At 42.5% G+C, this 22,144-nt stretch overlaps 2 protein-coding genes across 2 annotated transcripts; both read right to left on the minus strand.

Annotated features, from left to right (window-relative positions):
- On the minus strand, window positions 1–11,352 carry LOC106562770 (calmodulin-like protein 4). The gene is made up of 5 exons (XM_014127770.3): window positions 10,770–11,352; window positions 10,653–10,683; window positions 10,139–10,279; window positions 5,367–5,555; window positions 1–413 (listed from the first exon to the last, which is right to left on the minus strand). Exons 1-5 carry the CDS (start codon window positions 10,770–10,772, stop codon window positions 316–318), a joined length of 462 nt encoding a protein of 153 aa, XP_013983245.1. The 5' UTR covers window positions 10,773–11,352; the 3' UTR covers window positions 1–315.
- A 281-nt stretch (window positions 11,353–11,633) lies between these two features.
- On the minus strand, window positions 11,634–19,679 carry LOC106586616 (ceroid-lipofuscinosis neuronal protein 6). Its single transcript, XM_045708197.2, has 8 exons — window positions 19,561–19,679; window positions 18,991–19,108; window positions 15,489–15,587; window positions 14,399–14,587; window positions 14,094–14,149; window positions 13,406–13,528; window positions 12,590–12,875; window positions 11,634–11,998 (listed from the first exon to the last, which is right to left on the minus strand). Exons 1-7 carry the CDS (start codon window positions 19,617–19,619, stop codon window positions 12,605–12,607), a joined length of 915 nt encoding a protein of 304 aa, XP_045564153.2. The 5' UTR covers window positions 19,620–19,679; the 3' UTR covers window positions 11,634–11,998; window positions 12,590–12,604.
- Between the last annotated feature and the right edge of the window lie 2,465 nt (window positions 19,680–22,144).

Below are 22,144 nucleotides of genomic sequence, written 5' to 3' on the forward strand. Positions count from 1 at the left end.
GGGAGTTTAGTTGATTTTAATGTCCATTACATATTGCACATGCAGCAGCTACTCAAATAACCCCCCCCCAAAAGACATCATTTAATTCATCAAATGCACTTGAATAAATGAAAGTAGAGTACAATAGACACAAACCTAGATGATCAATAAATTAAGTGCATGGAGGTGGTTGGGTAATGCTCAGTGCATGGAGGTGGTTGGGTAATGCTCAGTGCATGGAGGTGGTTGGGTAATGCTCAGTGCATGCATAACCAGGTCCCTTCCATGACCATGCTTCCCTGTCATAAAGGACATCATCTCCTCCTGTCCTGTCCCTCAGTAATCCACTGACGGTAGTGTCACCATCCTGGTGAACTCCTCGTAGTGCACCTTGCCATTAGACTTCACGTTGGCTTCTCTGAATAGCTCGTCCACTGCAAAGTTTAGAGGGGAAATAACTTCATGTTAATTCGCTGATCTGGGACCAACAACAAGTATGTTAGCAGGTAGAAACTTTTAAAAAATAACTCCATTCAAATGATGTGTTTTATAATTTGCAAATTTACACAAGAATCAGTTCATGTATGTGTTGACACATTTGGTATTTTATTCGGATCCCCGTTAACTGTTGCAAAAGCAGCAGCTACTCTTCCTGGGATCCACACAAAATATGAAACATAATACAGAATGACAAAATACAGAACATCATTAGACAAGAACAGCTCAAGAACAGAACTACATACATTTTTAAAAAGGCACACGTAGCCTACATATCAATGCATACACACAAACTATCTAGGTCAAATAGGGGAGAGGCGTTGTGCCGCGAGGTGTTGCTTTATCTGTTTTTTGAAACCAGGTTTGCTGTTTATTTGAGCAATCTGAGATGGAAGGAAGTTCCATGCAATAAGGGCTCTATATAATACTGTACGTTTCTTGAATTTGTTCTGGATTTGGGGACTGTGAAGAGACCCCTGGTGGCATGTCTGGTGGGATAAGTGTGTGTGTCAGAGCTGTGTGTAAGTTGACTATGCAAACAATTTGGGATTTTCAACACATGAATGTTCCTTATAAAAAGAAGTGATGCAGTCAGTCTCTCCTCAACTCTTAGCCAAGAGAGACTGCATAGTATTTATATCAGCCCTCTGATTACAATGAAGAGCAAAACGTGCCGCTCTGTTCTGGGCCAGCTGCAGCTTAACTAGGTCTTTCCTTGCAACACTGGACCACATGACTGGACAATAATCAAGATTAGACAAAACTAGAGTCTGCAGAATGAGGATGACTTGACCCACTGGGACAGACATCAATTCAATTTCATTGAAATTACGTGGAAATAACGTTGATTCAACCAGTGTGTGCCCAGTGGGGAAGCTCCCATCTGCATGTGTATTTCCATAGGGTCTCTTGGAGCCACTTGGTGCATCACAACAGTCTAAAGTGGCCTTGTTTCTGCACCTATTTAACCCTTTACACTCCTGTTAATTGGCCTATGGATAGGGCCACATAATAAAAAAATAAAAAAAAGGTACCCCCTTTTTCTCCCCAATTTCGTGATATCCAATTGGTAGTCACGATCTTGTCTCATCGCTGCAACTCCCCCAACGGATTCGGGAGAGGTGAAGGTCGAGAGCCATGCGTCCTCCGAAACATGACCTGCCAAGCCGCGCTGCTTCTTGACACACTGCTTGCTTAACCCCGAAGCCAGTCGCACCAATGTGTCAGAGCCCGGCCCGCCACAAGGAGTCGCTAGAGCACAATGAGACAAGGAAATCCCCCCCCGGCCAAACCCTCCCCTAACCCGGACGATGCTGGGCCAATTGTGCGCCGCAACATGGGGCTCCTGGTCACATCCACCTGTGACACAGCCTGGAACTGGTTAGGGCTACCTTGACATGTTTCTTACAGAAGAAATATGAAAAGCATAAGCATGGTAGAAATTGAAAGGGAACAGTTTAGAGATTATTAGACCAAGAGGTGAGGACAACAGTTTACCTGACAAGACTGAATACAAGCACTTGATTTTATGTGCATTTTACATTATGTACTTTTTTGCCACATTTGTTCATAACAAAATGTGAAAATACTCTGGATACATTCAGAAACATGATAATATTCCTGTAAAATGTGTTGTAGTTGCAACATAAGACAGAACAATAAGAGGTTTGAGAGAGAGGTGTAATTGGTGCCTAAGTGGCCACACACCTCTCCAAAGTGTGCACATTTCCTAAGAAATGTCAATGCACTTTTATGACAAAAAAAAAAGGCTTCAACTGTAAGGTGCTTTTTTGAGCTCCTAGCTGTGCCGTTGAGGAATTAGAGCGAGGACACGTGTAGTTATTTTGTTTGGAACACAACCCTGCAATCACACAATTACTGTTGTTGTTTAAGCAATCCAAGAACGGTCCATTATAAATCAATCTGGGTCAGATGGGAATCGTTTGAAAGCTTGTTCTATTGCCAACATGACTAGCTAAGTAATACAATATGATATGAAAGTGCTAGGATTTCAAAATGCAATTTAGGGAAACATATCGTAAATTTGGTGTGCATAGATTGGTTATCTGACAACGTCACGTGATTCAATGGGGTAGAAGTCATGTTGTGATTCTGGATGGCCAGTAGCTACCAACAATGACAGGAAGCTGCCATGAGAGGAATTGTAGTTTTATTTTCTTCTTGATAACATGTCTTGTTTTGAGGTGTTTGGACAGATGTCGTGTCTCTGCTAATATGGCAAACATTTGCTGGCTAGCTAACCAACAACTGTAACAATGTATTTGAGAGACAAGTGCTCATTGTGCAAATATATTTATTTTCAATAAATACAAATATATTTAACGTTTCAACAATCTAAGCCAACCCCATAGTTGCGCGGTTGTTGCTAAACAACCAAACCAGTCTATAGAAAGGCATCATGAGTGCATTCAGGTGCGTGTGCCAAGGCAAATGTTCTTCACTGTAGACAGACAGGCTCATTCTGTTCAAAATAAACCAGGGTATGACGCCATGTCTTCTTGTAACTATACATCAAACATGGTGATCATAAACGCTTTATATGAAATTAGATTTATGACATGGAAATGTGAAGTGCACATTTGGACTCACGGGTGTTAGGCTTGTATGACATCAACTCAGTATTTATTATAATCCTCAACGTTTCATCTTTCACAATACATGGAGTCCTCTTAATTTACAACGTTTCCCTCACGCAGACAAAACATTTTAACAAGTTGCCCAATTCCCTGGAGGGATCAACGTTTCCCTCACGCAGACAAAACATTTTAACAAGTTGCCCAATTCCCTGGAGGGATCAACGTTTCCCTCACACAGACAAAACATTTTAACAAGTTGCCCAATTCCCTGGAGGGATCAACGTTTCCCTCACGCAGACAAAACATTTTAACAAGTTGCCCAATTCGCTGGAGGGATGGGGGCAACTTCTTGTCACTGGAGTGCTCAAATTCAGATCGCTTGTCAGTCAAAACCCAGACAGAGCTGTGAAGCACAGAGCCTGAGCTCTGACGTCATTTATAGCATGTTACTGTACAGACACTGAGATCCAATCTTGGTGTTTATCACTGTCCAAATCTGCCATTTTCAACCCGTATACGGGTACAAGTGTTAAGGGTTAAAAGAGCTGAACTGATAAACTAATACCAGGTAAAGTTATACCAGTTATATTTCACTTTTTATTTTATTTACCTCTACCATGTGTTCAGACCAGTGCAGATTATGTATAAGAGATTGTAAGAAGGAGCCAATTGAGACTGTTGAGCTGCACTTTCAGTTCCAGTTTCCCAGAGCCAGATTCAGCCTACCTACTGCTCCTGCATTATACAGCATTTTCAATAGAGGCTCCATTAGGCATTATATCTAGTCTGGTCTTAATCCATGTCAGCTAAAACCCCTAGTGATAGAAACACATTGTAGTGTCATGACGTTGGCCTCTTTGAATACAGGGAGGACAGTTGACCCCCTCCCCCCTTGCACCATCCCCCAACCTACCTCCCCCCACCCAGGCCCTGTGTGAAAGGGTTGTAAAATTCCAGAGGAGAATCTTACAACCACATGGCCCAGTTGAGACACAGAGGGGTCCCATAGAGAGACACAGGAAATTCTTCCAACTCACAGAATTGGGGAACCGAATGACATTTGTGTTCTGGAGAAGGTATGGAAGATTGGTGAAGAATCCAGCTACGAACTGGTCCGCTTGGTACAATTTTGTGATACTCAGAAGAGACAATATAGCCATATTACCATAAAACGGTTTATATAATAGCCTCAGCCTTGAGACTTGCATACACATGGTTGTATAGAATGTATTAATAAGGATAAAGCTATTTGTAATACATTGAGATGCTATGTACTGATGTTAATGTGATAGAATTGTATTTTTGTACCAAGCTTAACTCAGTCATCGGCACGCCTCCAGGGACACAGACAGGACCAGGCGTCATGTGACAAGCTGTTCTATGTCACTATAAAACATACCCTGATTTACATTTCTTCAGACCCGGCCTCCACTCCATTGCGGGTTGGCCAATAGGTTTGACCATCCAAGTACTCTACTGAAAGTGAACTATACCACGTGGTTAACTTTTAGACTATTGATACCGACAGAATAAGAACAAGTCTTTGATATTAATTATTAGTCTGCAGCTAAGTAAATTATATCATTGAACGCGAAGACCAACGAAACATCCATTCTATGACGACATTAATGAATGTCGCTTTGAAAGATCCATTCTAACCGAGAGAGAGAGAGAGAGAACTCTCCAACCGAACGACGCTTCAACAAGGATCCCGACGACACACTGAGCGTAAATATTTATTGATTGCAATTGTTCCCGAATGAGTGAGCGTTCAATTGTCAATTGTTAATATTGATGAACTCTGTGTACCTCCTCAGCTGAACATTTTATGACCCATTGTTCTACAAGACACCAGCCATGCCTGTTTTAGCCCACTAGGGCACATTACTCTACCAATTCTTTGTGATGATAATTACTGTTTGTTTACTTTATGTGAATTACTTAGTTTAGTAAATAAATGATTTTAAGACAATTGATGTATGGATGATTTTAGTAAAGACTGGGTTCGTGCAGATACAACAATTTACGACGTTTGGAATGAGACTGGACGCGAGGTAAAATACACCATTTAAACCAGAAGAATAGAATATAATATATAATGTTATAATATAGGAAAGTTATATTAGGAAAATTATAACTTTGTAATCTGAATATTTTCCTTGGTGCCCCGATCTCCTAGTTAATTACAATTAAACGATTAATCAGTTTAATCGCGTGATAATAATTACAGGGAGTTAATTGATAAACATGTCTTCAGTTTAATGGTACCCCAAAGACACGACAGTAGGCTACCTTCTTTATCAGTTAGCTTCTCTCCCAGCTTGGTGAGCTTGGCCCGGAGCTCTGAGGCCAGGATGTAGCCCTTCTTCTGCTTGTCCGTCATCCTCATGGCCTCCAGGATTTCCGCCTTGGGGTCCTCCTGCTGGATCTGCCGATGCATCATGGTCAGGAAGGTGGAGAAGTCTAGCTCGCCCTTCTTATCTGGAGAAGGAAGGATATTAGTAGAACTAATCACCTGCAAAGGGCACCATTGATCCAAAATAGGCCTAAATGCTGCTGTTAAAGTGACTGGTTATCTGCTACATGGCCGAGTTGTGGTATATTTTCATACAACTGTACTGAGCATTGTTGATTATTCCTTACTTCTTCAATAAAATAACGTGTTAGGGTTGCGTAGTGTGTCAATATGGCTGCATTTACACAGGCAGCCCAATTCTGATATTTTTTCCACTAATGGATCTTTTGACCAATCACATCAGATCTTTTCACATCTTTTTCAGTGCTGATCTGATTGGTAAAAGAAAAACAACTGAAAAAAGATCAGAATTGGGCTGTCTGTTTAAATGTGTAAAATAATGAACTGCAAATGGGCATAAAGTTCAGAGTAACAGAGCAGGAAAACTTTTTGACTCTGAGAAAAACATTCTGTTCAATATTGTAATCGGGAAGTTGGGGATTGATGGAAAAAAATTCTGTTGAGTTAAACGTGTTCTAACCAAAGCCACTTTCACATGACCAAATCAGTTAATTGGTTTTAATATTTCTCAGTACTTCCCCCAGGTTAAAAAGTTCAGTGCAGCAATTATGAAGAGCTGAGAAAAGATGAAATAATTGTTTTAATGTAATAAATGTAATTGGAACAGGCTTGGGACAGATTTCAGCTAAAGTGTAGGTTACACTCAATGTGACAACTTCTCCCTCTACCCATCCCCCAAGTAGCGGCTTGCCTGCCTACTAAATAATTTACAGCCAAAACCTCACTACGATTCATAGACAGTATGGCTAGATCAACAGGTGTCTAGAGCCGCCTCAATATTCTAATGGCTTCTGCTTCCCTGCTCGTTCCCTTCATCTACACTGATCTTTAAACATGCTGTGGTAAAGCAGGTGAAGGAGAGGAAGTCCCTTTAGAACCCTCAAACTCAACCAGTTCCACTGTGTTTTTTCATCATTCCCATCTAATCAGGGACTGATTTAGGGTGCAGTTAATTATCAGGTAGAACAGAAAACCAGCAGGCTCCAGACCTCATAGCGTAAGAGTTGAATACCCCTGCTATAGACTATTGAGATGCCCCCAGGGTAAGTCACTCTAGACCAGGGCTCTCCCAACCCTGTTCCTGGAGAGCTACCCTCCTGTAGGTTTTAACTCCAACCCTGTTCCTGGAGAGCTACCCTCCTGTAGGTTTTAACTCCAACCCTGTTCCTGGAGAGCTACCTTCCTGTAGGTTTTAACTCCAACCCTGTTCCTGGAGAGCTACCCTCCTGTAGGTTTTAACTCCAACCCTGTTCCTGGAGAGCTACCCTCCTGTAGGTTCTCACTCCAACCCTGTTCCTGGAGAGCTACCCTCCTGTAGGTTATAACTCCAACCCTGTTCCTGGAGATCTACCCTCCTGTAGGTTTTAACTCCAACCCTGTTCCTGGAGAGCTACCCTCCTGTAGGTTTTAACTCCAACCCTGTTCCTGGAGAACTACCCTCCTGTAGGTTTTAACTCCAACCCTGTTCCTGGAGAGCTACCTTCCTGTAGGTTTTAACTCCAACCCTGTTCCTGGAGAGCTACCTTCCTGTAGGTTTTAACTCCAACCCTGTTCCTGGAGAGCTACCCTTCACTCCAACACCAGTTGTAACTAACCTGGTTCAGCTTATTAACTAGCTAATTATTACAATCAGGTGCGCTAGATTAGGTTTGGTGCGAAAACCTACAGGATGTTAGCTCTCTAGAAACAGGGTTGGAGAAACTTACTGTAGACTATTGACAGTCCCCCCAGGGTAAGTCACTCTCGACCAGGGGTACTCAACTCTTACCCTACGAGGTCCCGGAGCCTGCTGGTTTTCTGTTCTACCTGATCATTAATTGCATACACCTGCTGTCCCAGGTCTAATTCAGTCCCTGATTAGAGGGGAACAATGAAACATGCGGGCTTTGAGGTCCAGAGTTGAGTTTGAGGGCTATAGGCCAGTGGTTCCCAAACCTTGTATAGTCCTGTACCCCTTCAAACATTCAACCTCTTGCTGTGTACCCCCTCTAGCATCAGGGTCAGTGCACTGTCAAATGTTTTTTTTTTTACATCATTGTAAGCCTGCCTCACACACACTATAAGATACATTTATTAAACCTTAGAATGGATGTGAGTTTTTGTCACAACCCGGCTCATGGGAAGTGACAAAGAGCTCTTATAGGACCAGGGCACAAATAACAATAATCATTTTGCTCTTCATTTCGCCATCTTACATATAAAACGTTATTTGTTAATCGAAAATTGTGAATAACTCACTACAGGTTAATGAGAAGGGTGTGCTCGTGTATTTTCTGCACTATGCAATGATACTGGCAGCGACCATGTAACACTTTTACAACATACAGAAGTGCACTGGTTATCAAGGGGCAAAGTATTGACATGTTTTTTTTTTTAAATTGAGAGACGAGCTTAAAGTTCTTTACTGACCATCATTTTCACTTGACTGACCACTGAGATGCCCCCATGGTAAGTCACTAGACTACTGAGATGCCCCCCAGGGTAAGTCACTAGACTACTGAGATGCCCCCCAGGGTAAGTCACTAGACTACTGAGATGCCCCCCAGGGTAAGTCACTAGACTACTGAGATGCCCCCAGGGTAAGTCACTCTAGACTACTGAGATGCCCCCATGGTAAGTCACTCTAGACTACTGAGATGCCCCCAGGGTAAGTCACTCTAGACTACTGAGATGCCCCCAGGGTAAGTCACTCTAGACTACTGAGATGCCCCCATGGTAAGTCACTAGACTACTGAGATGCCCCCAGGGTAAGTCACTCTAGACTACTGAGATGCCCCCCAGGGTAAGTCACTCTAGACTACTGAGATGCCCCCAGGGTAAGTCACTAGACTACTGAGATGCCCCCAGGGTAAGTCACTCTAGACTACTGAGATGCCCCCAGGGTAAGTCACTAGACTACTGAGATGCCCCCATGGTAAGTCACTAGACTACTGAGATGCCCCCAGGGTCAGTCACTAGACTACTGAGATGCCCCCCCAGGGTAATCACTCTAGACTACTGAGATGCCCCCAGGGTAAGTCACTCTAGACTACTGAGATGCCCCCCAGGGTAAGTCACTCTAGACTACTGAGATGCCCCCCCAGGGTCAGTCACTAGACTACTGAGATGCCGCCCAGGGTAAGTCACTAGACTACTGAGATGCCCCCCCCAGGGTAAGTCACTCTAGACTACTGAGATGCCCCCCAGGGTAAGTCGCTCTAGACTACTGAGATGCCCCCAGGGTCAGTCAATAGACTACTGAGATGCCCCCCCAGGGTAAGTCACTCTAGACTACTGAGATGCCCCCCCAGGGTAAGTCACTCTAGACTACTGAGATGCCCCCAGGGTAAGTCACTCTAGACTACTGAGATGCTCCCCAGGGTAAGTCACTCTAGACTACTGAGATGCCCCCAGGGTAAGTCGCTCTAGACTACTGAGATGCCCCCCCCAGGGTAAGTCGCTCTAGACTACTGAGATGCCCCCAGGGTAAGTCACTCTAGACTACTGAGATGCCCCCCCCAGGGTAAGTCACTCTAGACTACTGAGATGCCCCCCCAGGGTAAGTCACTCTAGACTACTGAGATGCCCCCCCCAGGGTAAGTCACTCTAGACTACTGAGATGCCCCCCCAGGGTAAGTCACTCTAGACTACTGAGATGCCCCCCCAGGGTAAGTCACTCTAGACTACTGAGATGCCCCCCCAGGGTAAGTCACTCTAGACTACTGAGATGCCCCCAGGGTAAGTCACTCTAGACTACTGAGATGCCCCCAGGGTAAGTCGCTCTAGACTACTGAGATGCCCCCCCCAGGGTAAGTCGCTCTAGACTACTGAGATGCCCCCAGGGTAAGTCACTCTAGACTACTGAGATGCCCCCCCCAGGGTAAGTCACTCTAGACTACTGAGATGCCCCCCCAGGGTAAGTCACTCTAGACTACTGAGATGCCCCCCCCAGGGTAAGTCACTCTAGACTACTGAGATGCCCCCCCAGGGTAAGTCACTCTAGACTACTGAGATGCCCCCCCAGGGTAAGTCACTCTAGACTACTGAGATGCCCCCCCCAGGGTAAGTCACTCTAGACTACTGAGATGCCCCCAGGGTAAGTCACTCTAGACTACTGAGATGCCCCCAGGGTAAGTCACTCTAGACTACTGAGATGCCCCCCCCAGGGTAAGTCACTCTAGACTACTGAGATGCCCCCCCAGGGTAAGTCACTCTAGACTACTGAGATGCCCCCCCCATGGTAAGTCACTCTAGACTACTGAGATGCCCCCCCAGGGTAAGTCACTCTAGACTACTGAGATGCCCCCCCAGGGTAAGTCACTCTAGACTACTGAGATGCCCCCCCCAGGGTAAGTCACTCTAGACTACTGAGATGCCCCCAGGGTAAGTCACTCTAGACTACTGAGATGCCCCCAGGGTAAGTCACTCTAGACTACTGAGATGCCCCCCCCAGGGTAAGTCACTCTAGACTACTGAGATGCCCCCAGGGTAAGTCACTCTAGACTACTGAGATGCCCCCAGGGTAAGTGATGGGCCCTTGATTGCGTACCTATCTTGTGGACCTGCAGGTGTCGGTCGATCTCACCAAAGGTGGGACTTGTCCCCAGACAGCGCATAACTGTGATCAGGTCCTTGGCTTCAATCTTCCCTTTGCGCTTCTTGTCGTACAAGGAGAAACATTCCTTGAACTCTACAGGAAGAGGAAAAACAGGCAAATAATGCACTAATGTTCTGGGTGAAAAGAAACTAAAAAACTAATCATGATAATCCTTTCTAAAAACAGTGCATATTACAATGTCAAAATGCTTTCTCCTCACCAAGGAGGCAATTCAAATGTTCTTGTCTCACAAGTGTAGAGAAATAAGTAAATCATACTTTTAACCTCAAATGGGATTATTATTTTCTAAAATGCCCTTTTTAAAAAGACATTGCTCTCAAAGTTTGTCACAACATTTTACTCTACTGTTCAATATCAATTTATTGAAAAATAATGACATTATTTATGTCCCATGTGACCTCCCACACACCAAAAGAAAAGCTAGCAACAATATAGCACACCTTACCGTTGATCTGAGTTCCTGACAGGAATTTAGCCTGAGGAAAAACACAATACACCATGAATTGGCCTAAACATGTACAGAAATTAGTAAACACAAAACAATTCAATAGTTTTTTCTTACCATGTCTGTAGTCAGAGATCTCTCTCCTAGAATGCACCTGGCTCACCTCACCTGTCTCCACACCCATCTGCCTGCCAGTTCTAAAGTCCACCACAGAGTACATGTTATTTAATACCGGTTGCTGTGGAAACCGAGATAGTGGATTCAAGGTATCATATAATGCTCTCCCTTTCTCTTCTATCAAATAGCTGTGATACTAATAACTACCTTATCATCTGTTATGACAACTAGGATATGTTCAACTACAGCATGGCCATCAGCAGACAAGTTACAGTATATGAATATAATAGTTGAATAAAAAAAGTGACATTCTTCAGTAAGATAAGTAACTTTGTCCATATTAAAAGTAGGCGTAAGTATGATTGATCTTGCTCAACTAATAGAACTCCCGCATTCAATTCAATACCATTTAATGTCTAGTCAAAGGACAATGACAGGATAGTGATGACACTGAATAATATATACATTTCCTGAGGTAGCTGCAATATTTAACATTACCACTAGAGGTCATTGTCTATCAATCCAGCCATGTATTAATACGGCATATAATAATTTGGTATGTGTATAACCCACTACATCTGGCGTGTACTCTGTATTCCGCTCAGTTGGTAGAGCATGGTGCTTAGAGCATGGTGCTTGCAGTGCCAGGGTTGTGGGTTCAATTCCCACGGGGGACCAGTAAGAAATAAATATTAAAATGTATGCTCTCACTACTGTAAGTCGCTCTGGATAAGAGCACCGGCTAAATGACTAAAATGTCAAATGTAAATCTGCTAGAGGAGACATAAACCCTGATGATGTATGTTATACAGTATATGCAAGTACAGGTAAGCATGTCTTCAAAGTTCATAAACATACACAAAGTGGAGTAAGAAACATTTATTACTAAAAAGATCTGATATGAAAATGTTCAAACAACTTACTTGAAGCAATACAATGATGTTCAAGTACATCCAACACTGACCTTTCTTTGAGTTCATTTCAAAGTTTGGCTTATTTTAAATGAATACTGTAACATTGCATACTGTAAGATGGTCATTGTCATGTGGACGGGGTTGGGGGAGTGGTGGGGTGCAACTGTAGAAAAGAGGGGCCTTTCCCAGAATGCAGCACAACACTGTGCTCGATCCAACCTCCATGTGGCGCTTGCTGATGATGTCATTCTGACATTCGGGAGCGGAGCAGATAGACCCTTTATCTGGAGCAGGAAAGTTTCAGACCTGTCAATTCTACAGAAATGCAAGATATTGATGGAATCCATTCAGTCAGTATTAGTCCATTCCACAGGAGGCTGGTGATGGGAGGATGGCTCATAATAACTTTCCTTACTCCATGCAAACCTAACCTGGGTAACTAATTGTTAACACAAACTAGCATCATACTGGCTCCCAGGCTAACACAAACTAGCATCATCATACTGGCACCCAGGCTAACACAAACTAGCATTATCATACTGGTTCCCAGGCTAACACAAACTAGTATTATCATACTGGCACCCAGGCTAACACAAACTAGCATTATCATACTGGCCCAGGCTAACACAAACTAGCATTATCATACTGGCACCCAGGCTAACACAAACTAGTATTATCATACTGGCACCCAGGCTAACACAAACTAGCATTATCATACTGGCACCCAGGCTAACACAAACTAGCATTATCATACTGGCACCCAGGCTAACACAAACTAGCATTATCATACTGGCTCCCAGGCTAACACAAACTAGCATTATCATACTGGCTCCCAGGCTAACACAAACTAGCAATATCATACTGGCACCCAGTCTAACACAAACTAGCATCATACTGGACACTCACCTGTTGTCACTCCTATCAGTGGCTGTCCTTAACGTGTAATGTGTAGTAGGACCAGGGCTCGGGGACGTACAGGTGACCGGGGTATTTCTTACGCAGCACCGGGTCGCTCCACAGCCAGGCCACCCACACGGCCACCAGGCACATGGTGACAGAGAAGCTGGCAAACAGAAAGAGGCCATTGGCGTCTGGGACAGAGCCCTTATGCCGCTGGTGGATCACCGTGGCTACCATAGCTAGGAAGGTGAGGAGGAAGAGTTGGAAGATCTGACCCTCTGTGACCAAGTACCTGAGAGGGTGTGAGAGAGGGGCAGAAGTGAGACCTGCAGTCTAGATACTTTCACTTTCTAGAAGGAAATACCTAAGAGTTGAGCCATGCTTCACACAGTGAAATGTCCTATACTTCAGGTACTTTCAGTACGACATAAATCAGAGTACATTAATCACACAATGGAGTACATTTATCAATTACAATTCAGCAAACCTCTATGACAGTGATCATCAACTAGATTCAGCCGCGGGCCAATTTTTTCTTGAGCAGACGGTCAGAGGGCCGGAACATGATTACTAATCATTTGTAGACTGCAAATTGATTGCAAGAAGCCCAAACAGATATGACTAAAACAATCATTTCAAAACTTGCTTACATTTGTATACGATCACATATATCTTGCTACAGATTTCCAAAATTAAAATCACTTGGAGGTGAATTGCTGGTGTTTTTACAGTCTTTTATGTCTAATAAAAAAAATGGTTTTACAAATCTTTGCTCAGAAAACTTTTCTCAAGTCAAAAGAAGGAAGTAATGAGGGGACTGACCAATAGTAGAGGGCACTGGGTCCGAGTAGCAGCCAACCAGACAGGGGCATCGTCTTCTCCTCTTTGACGTGAGTAAAGCAGCCAGTGAAGTAGAGGAAGAGGATGATGAAGAAAGGAATATACCTGGAGGAAGAGAGAAGGAGAGAACTCAGTTGAAAACGAGTTCATGTCAACTCATTACAAACTCATTGCAAATACTAAACACTGGTCACTTTAATAATGTTTACATACTGTATATAGTGTATTCTAGTCAAGACTCATCCTATATAACTACTGCTGTACACACATTTTCTAGTCACATACTGTCATTGTCTATCCATACTATCATATACATACATATTTATATTCCGGACTCTGATATTGCTTGTTCTAATATTTCTTAATTCCTTTATTGACATTTTTTGGACTTGCATTTGCTTATTGTTTTGTATTGTTCGGTATTACTGCACTGAACATAAGCTTTTTGCTAAACCCACAATAACATCTGCAACGTATGTGTACCCGAACAATAACATTTCATTCGATTTTTAGATATACAGACAAAAATATATCAAAGCAACTCAATTTGAAAAACAGTCATTGTTCAACCACTTGAAAAAGTTTTTAATCTAAGTTATATCATCAACCAATAGCATGTTATGACAGTTCAGCAGAAGAGAAAATTCCATTAAAAGTGATTACCACATACCACATCAAATGTCCCAGTTGTTCATCATAAAAATAAACAAGCTCAAACGAATCAATCTAAAACAAATAAAATAAGAAACATGTTCAAACAATATCAACAGCATGTTTGTTGTTGGTTGATATAAAACAGCATACATTTGAGCTCTACCAGGCACCATCCATTCATTCATCTCGGTTAACCCAGAACTATAATCTTGCGTAATTTGGTCATATTGTATCAGAAGGAGTTGGGTGAAAAGCAGAAGACGTTTCCATCCCGTATGGACTAACAAAGTATATCTTATCTAATAAAAAGGTGTAGCCTACCAGTGTAGCAGGTTTGAGGTCTTTGATGATGGGGTTCTCTCTGACAGACAGGTGGAGCTGGTAACCACTCAGCAGCAGACGATGGTTGATGGAGTCGCCCACCAGGTGGATGCTGGCGCCCATCACAAAGGTGATGATGCTCAGGTACACAGCGGAGCGAGGCAGGGCCCTGGGACTCCGCTCAATCAGCTGCTCGGAGAGGGACGAGAGCACACACACATTAACACACACACACACGTAAACACACACACACATTAACAGGCATGTAAACACACACACACACACACACATTAACACACACACACACGTAAACACACACACACATTAACAGGCATGTAAACACACACACACACACACACACACACACACACACATTAACACAGGCATGTTAAAACACACACACACACATTAACAGGCATGTAAACACACACACATTAACAGGCATGTAAACACACACACATTAACAGGCATGTAACACACACACACACACACACACACACACACACACACACATTAACAGGCATGTAAACACACCCACATTAACAGGCATGTAAACACACACACACACATTAACAGGCAGGTAAACACACACACACACATTAACAGGCATGTAAACACACACACACTAACAGGCATGTAAACACACACACACACACACACACATTAACAGGCATGTAAACACACACACATTTACAGGCATTTAAACACACTCACACACACTAACAGGCATGTAAACACACATACACATTAAGAGGCATGTAAACACACACACACACACACACAGACACACACACACACACACACACACACATTAACAGGCATGTAAACACACACACACATTAACAGGCATGTAAACACACACACACACATTAACAGGCATGTAAACACACACAGTCAGTGTGCATGCACACACACGCGCTTAGTATAGCATGTGAGCATCACAAATGAATCGGATTAATTCATTACATATTGAAAAGTTATTATTTTGGACACATTTGATTATCACTGTAGCGTCTTATAGGGCGACTGTGAACTAACGGTATCAACCAGCTTTGCAGTTTGTGTTGGGTGGTTCCAGACAGCCACCCACCTTGAGCAGTAGGAATGGCGTGATGACATTGTAGGCCATGTGAAAGTAGTCTCCAGCACTGGGCTTGTTCAGGGGGAACCACTCCAGAGGGAGAATGATCTGAATTAAATCATGGATACAGCACAGGGTTGCATTCATAGCATAGCCTAGTTATATCAGCATTCAAGTCTATTTGTCTGTTACACTTTGTTATTTACTCAAATATATTATTGTAGCAGGGTGGTTCCACGCCAGGACAGGCCGGAAATATTTTGGGTATCACGGATTATGGCAATTCTCACATAGAAACTTAACTGGAAGGAAATATGATTGACATGCTTTTTACACTTGCAACACAATGTTTTTTTTTATTTGAAAATCCTGTTGACAGTGTCTCCTGTAAGAACCTCTGATCCATGAACAGTACGTGATACAGACATCTCAGTGTCATTGTACTCCTTGCAGGCCTGGGCAACTCCAGTCCTCAGGGGCCTGATTGGTGGCACACTTTGCCCCAGTCCCAGCTAACACACCTGACTCCAACTAATCATGATCTTCAGCTTAGAATGCAATTAGTTTAAATCAACTGTGTTTACTAGGGATGGGGGAAAAGTGTGACACCAACCAGGCCCCAGAGGACTGGAGTCGCCCAGGCCTGCCTTATAGTGTGCTTTAAAATATGGAATATGTCTTGAACATTCATTTATTCAACATAAAACATTAATATCTCAAAGTACCTTTTTTGATGTAGCATATATTTTTTTTTACATTGTTTAGAACAATATAGTCTTAAAACTGGTCAAATTTCTAGAGTGGCTCTCTGGTACTTTAGAAGATATGACCCATTTATAAATGTATAAATCATAGCCCTCCTTTAGGATTGCACATTCAGCAAATCACCAGCAGAGGGAGTTCCATTTGAATCAATTTTCCCATTCACTCTGTTGTTGGTGGTAATAAAATGCATCGTAACTTCAGAATTAGCAGACAACCAACTCTGGAAATGTGATGTACTTATAGAGTATATTGTTCCAACCAACGTCTTAAAATTAGGAAAATCAAAAAGGGTACTTATGAGTTTTATGTTGAATAAATGAATGTGACAAATTGAATTTCAGAACTTAAACATATTCCATATTAGTGATAGGGGCTATAAAAAATTAAAATCTATAGTTCCATATCGCATTATTATTGTGGGCGATATCATATCGATACTTTGATTACAAGTATAGATTTTTTTTTTTTAAATATCAAACTCACCAAAACTCATCTTTTTAAATAGTGAGCCAACATGTTTTCAGCACTTTTTTCCATGACTGATCAAAACTAATTTCCCCATGCTCTCTCTTATCTCTCCGTAGCAGACAGTGTATCAAATAGCAGAACCGTGAGAATCGCAATACATGTCGTATCGGCACCTAAACATGGTGATAATGACGTATTGTGAGGTCCCTGGAAATTCCCTACACACACTAAGGAGTATGACTGCACGGTTCATAGGGTCTTACTGTAGTGGAAGAATGAGAGAAGGTGTTCTACTCGAGACTAGCGACTTGCTGGCGCTGAGGCCCAGCTTGAAGACTCAGTCATGATTCATAACATTGTTTGGATGGCTGACCATCTGTGGGCTATCACAGAGGTCAAACACACCTTCTTTGTGGTTTTCTCCGGGGAGAGACGTTCCCATGGAAGTCCTGGGGTCAGTGACGCCAGGAGAGATGGGAAAAGTGATGAAACTTCAATAGACTAAATGAATGTTACTGTGTGAATTAAATTGTCATGTTTGGAATGTTTCAAGAGTTCATAAAGCGCAACGAATTTGAATATGTTTTATTGTACTGTAAGTGGTATGGATTTATTGTTACAGGGAAACTGATATCTTGTTAGTCGGATTGCGGATAGTTCAAAGAGCAGCGACACAGGGGTGGGCTCCTACCATTTAAATTCAGCTGATTAGAATCTGGTTGTGTTTTCCTGTCTTTTGCCTTTGATTGCAAAGTGTAAAGAAATGTTAACTCAGGTTGGGGATGAGTTTCTGCTTGAATTTGACAGTTTGAGAACTTGCTAGCAAGCTGCTGTGTCGCGCACTGCTTTTTCTTTTAGAGATGATTCTGAACTGAAGACGGGTGTAACTACGTTAAGCCTATTGGTGACAGTCATTTACTCTGAGTATTCTGTAATGTATCATGTACACTTTCTTTCTTCTGTTAATTATTTTGTGACTAAAATGATATTAGTTGAAATTAGTAAATTGATTCCTCTTTCTACAGATTAATTGACTATACGCTTATAATTTACGTCTATCGATAGTTGTTTTTTACACTACACATTCTTGGATACCACCTTGACATCTCTGATCTGCTTGCCTCAATAAATGACTGCTAGAACATTGGTTGCCAGGATAAGCCATTTGTAACAAGTCTCTTAATAATTTTATAACGGTGCAAGTTAGATGTTAATTCTATTCAGAGGTAATTCAAGGCTCGCTGCCTTCACTAGGTTTATCCAGAGATGTACAGGTCCTGTTGTATTTATTCACATAATATTACAGTCAGATTGATCAATGTAGTTTATTATTATATTCAACATACTTTCTACATAATGGTTGGATAATTTCAACCAAACTACATAACAGCAGGCATGTATAGGTCTAAAAAGGGCCTACATTTTGTATTAAATAGCTTGTTTGTTACAATAGTTCAAAATGGCGTGGCCAAACATGAGAATGAAGGGTATGGTTTGTGCCAGAAAACATTTATCAACCTATTAGTGTCAATCAAATAATGTTTGTTCGTGTTCATTCATTATGATTTGTTATGACAGTTTTAAGACAAGTCATGGAATCTAAATGACTTCGTTAACAAAAGACCAACACAAAGTTAACCTGCACTTACCCTTCCAACACATTGAACAGGCGGGGAGTGGAAATGTGCAACAGCCTGTTGAAATACCCCTCCACATGAAGCTTCTATGGTTGACTAAAGTCATCCATCATGGATTTGTGTCATCAATCATTTCCTTCAAGATGTATTGCATTGTTATGGAGTCACATACTCTATGTGGTAGGCCTATGCCTCTTTGGGATATGAGGTAGTCTAAAATGGCCACTTTCATCATGATTTCCTCAAAAATGATTTGTAATACAAATGTAAAAAAGTATGTCAAATATCCTTTACCCCAATGAAGTTTCTATGTAAGAATTTACATTTTTTATGTAACCTTTATTTAACTAAGCAAGTCAGTTAAGAACAAATTCTTATTTACAATGACGGCCTACCCCGGCCAAACCCTCCCTAACCCGGACGACACTGGGCCAATTGTGCGCTGCCCTGTGGGACTCCCAATCACGGCTGGTTGTGATACAGCCTGGAATCGAACCAGGGTCTGTTGTGACACCTCTAGCACTGAGATGCAGTGCCTTAGACCGCTGCGCCACTTGGGAGCCCAATTGCCAGAACAACCTGAGATACCCATATTTTTTCAAGCTGTCCTGGTATGGAATCTCTCAGCAGGTTGTCCACACCATTACAATGGGCCTTCCAAAGTCCAGTACCCAGTTTTGCACTGTGAGATAGAACCACAGGTCAAAGTGGAACTGTGGCCTCTTCATTGATGACCCTTTTGGCTTGGACCCTGGTTGGCTTTAGAGAAAGACACATTATGAAGTATGAATTCCTTCCAACTCCAAAACAACATTATACAGAATGAATGTATGAACAAGATGTTAGCCAATATGTAGGAACACAACAGTGCTGTGGTAGGCCTACACCTATATGAAAACACATAAATAATCCTTATCTTTCTGTTCATGTAGCCTACTCTATTATTCATCACTATTACTGTTGTTGGCCTTGATCAACCTCCAAGGTTAACGCCAGTGGGGGAAATAGGAGGAGGACATGTACATAAATAACTTGCATGTTATTCAGTGGGCTGTTTGCCACGGTGGATACACAGTCCAATGCATGTCTTGGGCTTATCAGGGCGACTCTTTCGACGTGCACGGTGCCTTCCAACCACTGGCCCGCTAGATGGGAACATGAAATACTTGCCGATGATATAAACACGTTAATCACAAGCAAACTGTTCAAACCTGGGGTTTGTTGACGACCGAGGTGCATCGCTTTGACGTTTCCGTACCGCAGGTTGCATTCTCTTCCCGATGTCCTTCGACGAAAATTCCCTCCTTATTTTTCTTCTTTGGTGTGGTTAATCGGCGGTTGGCATCCAACCTTATGGTGCATTACCGCCACCTACTGTACTGGAGTGTGGGCCAAAGACAGAAACTATTGTAAATCCTACCTGCCAGTCCCGTTTTCCTTTAAAAAGATGAGAAAACATTTGGGACTGTATCTAATGACGTTCTACTCAGTATCCTCTTTAAACTAATTTCCTGTATCCCCTTCTCCCTCTGTTGGCATGTGGACTAATATGTTGTTGAGTTGTGTTCTTACACTAGTACAGTCATGCCCTATGAGAGATGTATGACTGCGCATGTGCGAAAATAAATAAAGTAAGTTTTCCCCGTTCTGGTTAAAACACCAATGATGAACATGTGTGTTTATTCCTCCGTTAAGTAAACCGGTATTCCTGTCCTGAAGATGTCAGCACCAACAGGTTATGGGCCCAGGAGGGAACATGGAAGCCGATGGAATAGATTATATTTCGACGGAGATGAAAAAAACTACGAGTTATGGGAGACAAAGTTTTTGGGGCACTTGCATTTGCTTGGGCTAAAGGCCGCCATATTGAGCGTGGATGAAGATGAAGAAGACAGAGAGAAAAATGAAGAAGCCTACGCCGAATTGATACACGTTTTGGATGATAAAAGCCTTTCCCTGATAATGAAAGAAGCAGCAGATGATGGGAGAAAAGCGTTGAGGATATTGAGGGAACATTATGCAGGTAAAGGGAAGCCACGTGTGATTAGCCTCTACACTGAACTAACTTCTCTTCAGAAAGCCGCTGACGAAAGTGTTACGGACTATATCATTCGTGCTGAGACGGCTATTACAGCACTGAGAAATGCTGAAGAGACTTTAAGTGACGGGCTGTTGATTGCAATGATTCTGAAAGGTTTGCCCGAATCATTTAAGCCGTTTGCCATCCACATAACGCAGAGTGACGAGCCGACAACTTTTGGCAAGTTCAAAACCAAGTTGAGGAGCTATGAAAGCACCGAGAAGTTTAGAGCCATTTCCACTGACGACAACGTGATGAAGGCAAGTAACATTAAAGTTAGCTGGCCAAGAGGGAGAGATAAAGGGACCGAGATAACCTGCTTCAACTGTGGCCAGAAAGGGCACAAGGCCCGGGAATGTACCGTTACTGGAGAGAGAAAAGAACGGAGACAGTGGTGTAGTTTTTGCAAGAGCTCCACTCATACTGACGCAAATTGCAGATGAAAAAGAAGAGACAATGTGAAACAAGCAATAGATGCTGAATGCCACACATTTGCATTCAGAATAAGTGACTGTCAGGTTAGTGGACTGAAACAGAAAGGGCTGATGGTTGATACGGGAGCAACGTCACATATAGTCACGGACATCGGGAAGTTTAAGGAGTTTGACGAGACTTTCAAACCGGAAAAACATTCCGTGGAGCTGGCTGACGGAACAAGAACGAATGGTGTCGCGGAGAGGAGAGGTGCAGCGGAGGTTTACCTGAGAGACAACACGGGTCGTCGGGTGAAAACAACGCTGACGAAGGCGCTGTACGTGCTGTCGTTTCCACGGGACATTTTCTCTGTTAAAGCAGCGACAGCCAACGGAGCTTCAGTCAACTTTCGACAGGGGTGTAACAAGCTCATCCACAAGAACGGTACCACTTTTGACATCGAGGAGTACGATAGACTTTACTATCTTAACACTGTAAATGATGAAAATGATGATGGATGTCATGGGTGCTATGATATTCACACATGGCACAAAATTCTTGGCCACTGTAATTTTGAGGATGTGTCAAAGTTAGAAAATGTGACAGAGGGAATGAAAATCACAGGTAAGACTGACAAATCTACCCTCAACTGTGAAATCTGCACTCAGGGAAAATTTGTTCAGAGCAGAAACAGAGAGCCTGATGAAAAGGCAAAAGCGGCTCTTGAGCTTGTGCACACTGATTTGGCTGGCCCTATTGAGCCAGAGGCGAAAGATGGGTTCAGATATACTCTAGCATTTACGGATGATTATTCAGGGACAGTTTTTGTGTATTTCCTAAAAGCAAAGAGTAAAAGCTACTGAGAAGTTTATTGATGATGTGGCCCCTTATGGGAAAATAAAGTGTGTCAGGTCAGATAATGGCACAAAGTTCACAGCCAAAGAGTTCCAGTCACTGCTCAGTAAGAACGCCATAAGACATGAAACTTCAGCCCCTTACTCACCCCATCAAAATGGGACCGCTGAGAGAAATTGGAGAACACTGTTCGAAATGGCAAGATGCATGCTACTTGAAAGCAACCTACCAAAGAACTTGTGGACATATGCTGTAATGACTGCTGCAGTAATTTGCAATAGGTGTTACAATAAGCGTGTAGGACAGACTCCACACTACATGTTTACTGGGAGAAAGCCTGATCTTTCAAAGATGAAAGAATTTGGATCTGTTTGCTATGCATATAGACAGAACAAGATAAAGTTAGACTCAAGATGTGAAAAGGGTATTTTTGTCGGGTATGATAA

The sequence above is a fragment of the Salmo salar genome, chromosome 26, assembly GCF_965601325.2.
Source record: "Salmo salar chromosome 26, fSalSal1, whole genome shotgun sequence".
NCBI classification, from domain to species: Eukaryota; Metazoa; Chordata; class Actinopteri; order Salmoniformes; family Salmonidae; genus Salmo; species Salmo salar.

Excerpts from the sequence above, each read along its gene's own strand:
- LOC106562770 (XM_014127770.3), bottom strand. Across the intron at positions 10,280-10,652 it reads GTCAGGAACTCAGATCAACG|AGTTCAAGGAATGTTTCTCC; the intron begins GTAAGGTGTGCT and ends CTCTTCCTGTAG. Across the intron at positions 5,556-10,138 it reads CCTGCAGGTCCACAAGATAG|ATAAGAAGGGCGAGCTAGAC; the intron begins GTACGCAATCAA and ends TTCCTTCTCCAG.
- LOC106586616 (XM_045708197.2), bottom strand. The coding sequence starts at position 19,619 with ATGCAACCTGCGGTACGGAAACGTCAAAGCGATGCACCTCGGTCGTCA. Across the intron at positions 19,109-19,560 it reads CGGTCGTCAACAAACCCCAG|CCAACCAGGGTCCAAGCCAA; the intron begins GTTTGAACAGTT and ends CTTTCTCTAAAG. Across the intron at positions 15,588-18,990 it reads TTGGAAGGCCCATTGTAATG|ATCATTCTCCCTCTGGAGTG; the intron begins GTGTGGACAACC and ends GATTTAATTCAG.